At 42.4% G+C, this 4166-nt stretch overlaps 1 protein-coding gene across 1 annotated transcript; it reads left to right on the top strand.

Annotated features, from left to right (window-relative positions):
- The first annotated feature begins 6 nt into the window (after positions 1 to 6).
- LOC116379593 (mitogen-activated protein kinase kinase kinase kinase 4-like) lies at positions 7 to 3906 on the top strand. Its single transcript, XM_031841552.1, has 3 exons — positions 7 to 1014; positions 1500 to 1586; positions 3272 to 3906. Exons 1-3 carry the CDS (start codon positions 874 to 876, stop codon positions 3617 to 3619), a joined length of 576 nt encoding a protein of 191 aa, XP_031697412.1. The 5' UTR covers positions 7 to 873; the 3' UTR covers positions 3620 to 3906.
- Positions 3907 to 4166: the final 260 nt, after the last annotated feature.

Genomic DNA, 4166 nt, shown 5'->3' with positions numbered 1-4166 from the left:
GCGGGACGTTTGAACCTCGTCTCACTGCGGGACGTTTGAACCTCGTCCTGTCGCTTCAGCTCAACATGTAAACAGAGATTAGAAAGTGCACAGAACAGAAATCATAGTTTGCATGGTTTGATGAGTCGCTATAATCCTACTTCTTATTATGAAGGAGCGGTTTGTAGGATTTAATGGCCTCTAGTGGTGAGGCTGCAGATTGCACCCAAATGAATACCCCTCTCCTCACTTCTCCCTTTACAAGACGGGAAGAACTACGGTGGCCTTCAGGTGACATAAAAAGACGCAGTAAAGGACAGCACATATCAACAGATAATTAGTCACCAACACTGATTCACCAGATTCTTTTAATGTGCTGATGGTTTGATATCAAGTCTACAGCAAAGAGAGAAAAGGCCGTGATTGTAACGTTACACTGGTTATAGAAAAAGAGCAGTTTATAAATCAATGCAGGACTGCAAATACACATTATTTCATTATCTGCTAATGTGCCGATTATTCTCTTGATTTGTTGTTTGACTTTTTTTCAATGAAATGTAAGAAAACAGTGAAATACGCTCCTGGTGACGTCCTCAAATAGACTTGTTTGTTCTGAGAGAACAGCTCAAATCCAAAGATATTCCATTTATTACAAAATACGACAAATACAAGTAGAACATTTCCACCTTTGAGACGCAGGACCCTGTAAATGTTTTGTCCTTTTTGTAAGAAAAAATGTAAAACAATTGATGAACTGACTCATCGTTTTCAGCTTTAATGTCTTGAATTCAGGGAATCCTAAATAAATCCTAATAAAACTATAAGAACATGATCTCTGTGTCACACATGACGTGAAGCCCTTTTTCCTCGCAGCAACAACGGCGCGAGCGCGAGATGAGGAGGCAGCAGGAGCGAGAGCAGCGCCGCCGCGAGCAAGAGGAGAAGAGACGCGTGGAGGAGCTGGAGCGACGCCGCAAAGAGGAGGAGGAGCGCAGGAGGACCGAGGAGGAGAAGAGGAGGGCCGACCGAGAACAGGTACACGAGTCCAGCAACACCTGAGCATTTATATCTTATTCGTATGGATGTGAATCAAAAGGAAAGAGATGCTTTGAGTGTGATTGTTGATGTTTTTTGTGATCAATTTTGAAGTGCAACCATTTCTATATTTGTTCTTATTGAGCCCCTTTACATCTCAGTTGCTGTTTTTATCATGGCCCCTAATTAAATTACTTTTTTCCTGTGTGACTTTGGCTCATAACGTGGTTCTGAATATGATTTTTTCTATGTGGAACATTGCATTTCTTTTTGCAAAAAAACCCCCAACACACGAAAACTTTGGGACTTTCTTCTTGCAATCACAAGATCCTGAAATCCTGCTTATTGTTGCCACATTTCCGTGTCGGCACCACGATTTGCACACCGTCCTCATGGTGAAGATGCCGTATGTGCAAATTAGATATATTATTCTTTGAGGACGCTGAGCTGAAGGGGGCGGGGCTGGTCTGTGTTTTGATCGACAGGACTACATCCGCCGTCAGCTGGAGGAGGAGCAGAGGCACCTGGAGATCCTGCAGCAGCAGCTGCTCCACGAACAGGCCATGCTGCTGGTGGGTGTCTGAAGCATCACATTCATATTCTCGTCTCTTCCTATTTTATTATTATTCCCTCCTACACGTATTCCCTCTCTGTCTTTCTTTCAAAAAGTTTCTTCTCTTTCTTACTTTTCCATCAGTTTGTGTCCCAGGAGGTTTATTTCTGTAATGTTTCCACAGCTCTCAGCTTGTTAAACTTTATAACGCAGGTACTTATTATTCCTCCGTCACACAAACTTTCCTGATTGAGTTTCTGATCTGAACTTAATCGAGTTTTCTTCGGGACTAACTCAGGACTTTTGTAGATCCGAGGAGAGCTGTTAACGGTTGAGGTCAGAACTGTATAAGTGTTCTCAGGGTTTCTTTTGCAGAGGAAGTCGGGATGTTTACGGGGCTCGTAGTGACGGCGACGTCGTCACCAGGAAACTGCTCATCCAGCTGGAAGAGAGGGCTTCCCCTGTTTCACACTCCAGATGTGTTTTATATTTAAAGGATTGTGCTCCTCTGGAGGATACTGTCATAATGAAAGGATATGAGCCTCGTATCCTCACACGTCTCTTCATCATCGGCTCCTCCATCATTGATCAACTTCATTCTATGATTCTGTTAAATCTCATCTAAAGTACTCGAACACCAGATTCTACAAGAATACATCGTGTACTTATACCTGGTTTAACAGGCTAGTTCAGATGTGGCCTCTGGCAACGTGCACAAGAATCACAGCTCATAAAAACCATTAGTGTTTTAATAGTTCAGTGGTTTAACTTTGACCAGCGGTTAAATGCTGAAAACAGATGTGCAGCGTCGTCCCACAAGCTGTTTCTTCACTTTATTTAGTTTAGTTAGTTTTCGGAGGTCAAACCTTATTTATTTTAAAAACACCACCCTACACAATCATTTTGTCATCCGTTAGTTAGTAGAACCTATCTTATAATTGAACTCTTTGTAATTTAAATTTAAACTGGCGACTGTTGGCTGTTGATGTGGCTCTTCAGTCAGAGATGATGTTCAATTTCAAAACAATAAAGATCCACATCTGTTCCTCAAAGCCGACGTGTTGGCTCTACTAGAAGATAAAGCTCTGATTAAAGCTCTGATACTCTGAGTATTACGACATGAGGGGAAATTAGTTTATTTGTTATTTTTGCATTTCAAGAATAAAGTCAAAATGTTGAAAATAAAGTTGAACTTTCAGTTTTCAGAGCGAGGCATAAAAAAAACAAACGAAAAGCTAAATCAGAGGAGGAAGTTTATTCTTATTTTGCATTTTGAGAATAAAGTCAAAATGTTAAAAATAAACGTTGAACTTTTGAGAATAAATCAGATGAAATGAATTACAAATCTGAGACGTAACAGACAGTAAAGACCCCCCCCCCCTAATCGTTTCCTAACAGCGTCTCTTCTTCAGGCGTCTCACGAGGAAGCTCACAGCGATGTGCTGCCCACATCACAGGTTTGGAGAATGAGCTGTAATGTTGAACAGTGTTGCTCCTGAGACTTTGCAGAGAGAACAACATGTTTCCTTCGTGAAGATCAGGAGGACTTGAGACTCTAGATTGGTTTGAATGTTTGGGGATCCCAGAATACGTTCAGGTTGCTGTCTTCTAAACAGAATAACATATTTAAAAAAGCAGCTGTGGAGACGACACGACTTCCCACAGAGGGTTTCTTTGGTTCAACTTGCCCCTCCCTGTACTCAGGAGAATAAATGGCGGGAGCTTGAGGAGCAGCGCCAAGCCCAGAAGCTCCAGATACAGCTGCAGCAGGAGCAGGCCTACCTGCTGTCCCTCCAGCAGAACCAGAGCCCGGGTAGTAACAAAGCAGCCCAGCAGCAGAGCACCAAACCCCCTCAGAGCGCTCCACGGGACATAAAGCCCGAAGAACCACCGCAGAGCTCGGACTCTGAAGGTCAAAAACTCAGTCCGGAGAAAACCACAGAATCCAAACTACCCAACGCTGACCTCCGAGGCCCCGCCCCCCGAGGCCCCGCCCCTGACTCTGAGCCAATCAGAGAGGTGAACCCCGCTTTTGCAGCATCGCCGCGCTGACGTGCTGCAGAATGTTTCCTCTGCTTGTGTGTACTCACTCTCTAGCTGCTGGTGTGGGACGTGTGGATCAATGTCTAATAACTTAACAGCTCCATGATGCAAATAGAGTCCAGCGAGTTAACTCTAATTTAGACCCAAATTAAAAACCATCACCAATATTAAAGACCTTTTAAAACTACTTGTGCAGCAGCAACACACCAGTTAATATGTATGCTCAGTCCGTACAGCTCTATATGGAAGCCCATTTCCAAAGCAAGAAAAAGGTCACAAAAAAAATAAAAAATCCACCCCCCAAAAAAATACAAAATAAAATAATACTCATTATTTATTCATTTTGCTGGCGGAAAAACAGTAAAAAAAATAAACAGATTTTTTTTACTTTTTTTAACTTTTTTTCCAGCAACAAATAAAAAAATGAAAAAAATGCACCAACACTTTTGGTGCATCCATCTGTAACCATAACACTGACCAGATGTTTCCAGTTGCTATAGAAAGTCTAAACGATGAGTCATAGAAGCAGCTGTTCATAGGTTACCCTACATGTGAC

Source organism: Anarrhichthys ocellatus, unplaced genomic scaffold (genome assembly GCF_004355925.1).
Source record: "Anarrhichthys ocellatus isolate YVR2014 unplaced genomic scaffold, GSC_Weel_1.0 scaffold4673, whole genome shotgun sequence".
Lineage (NCBI taxonomy): Eukaryota > Metazoa > Chordata > Actinopteri > Perciformes > Anarhichadidae > Anarrhichthys > Anarrhichthys ocellatus.
The sequence above is the reverse complement of the archived record's forward strand: the minus strand, read 5'-3'. Positions and strand labels throughout refer to the sequence as shown.

What these genes read in the sequence shown, in the direction of transcription:
- LOC116379593 (XM_031841552.1), top strand. Translation starts at nt 874, where the DNA reads ATGAGGAGGCAGCAGGAGCGAGAGCAGCGCCGCCGCGAGCAAGAGGAG. An exon ending in GGAGGGCCGACCGAGAACAG is followed by an intron (nt 1,015 to 1,499) that starts GTACACGAGTCC and finishes TTTGATCGACAG; the next exon opens with GACTACATCCGCCGTCAGCT. An exon ending in ACGAACAGGCCATGCTGCTG is followed by an intron (nt 1,587 to 3,271) that starts GTGGGTGTCTGA and finishes CCCTGTACTCAG; the next exon opens with GAGAATAAATGGCGGGAGCT.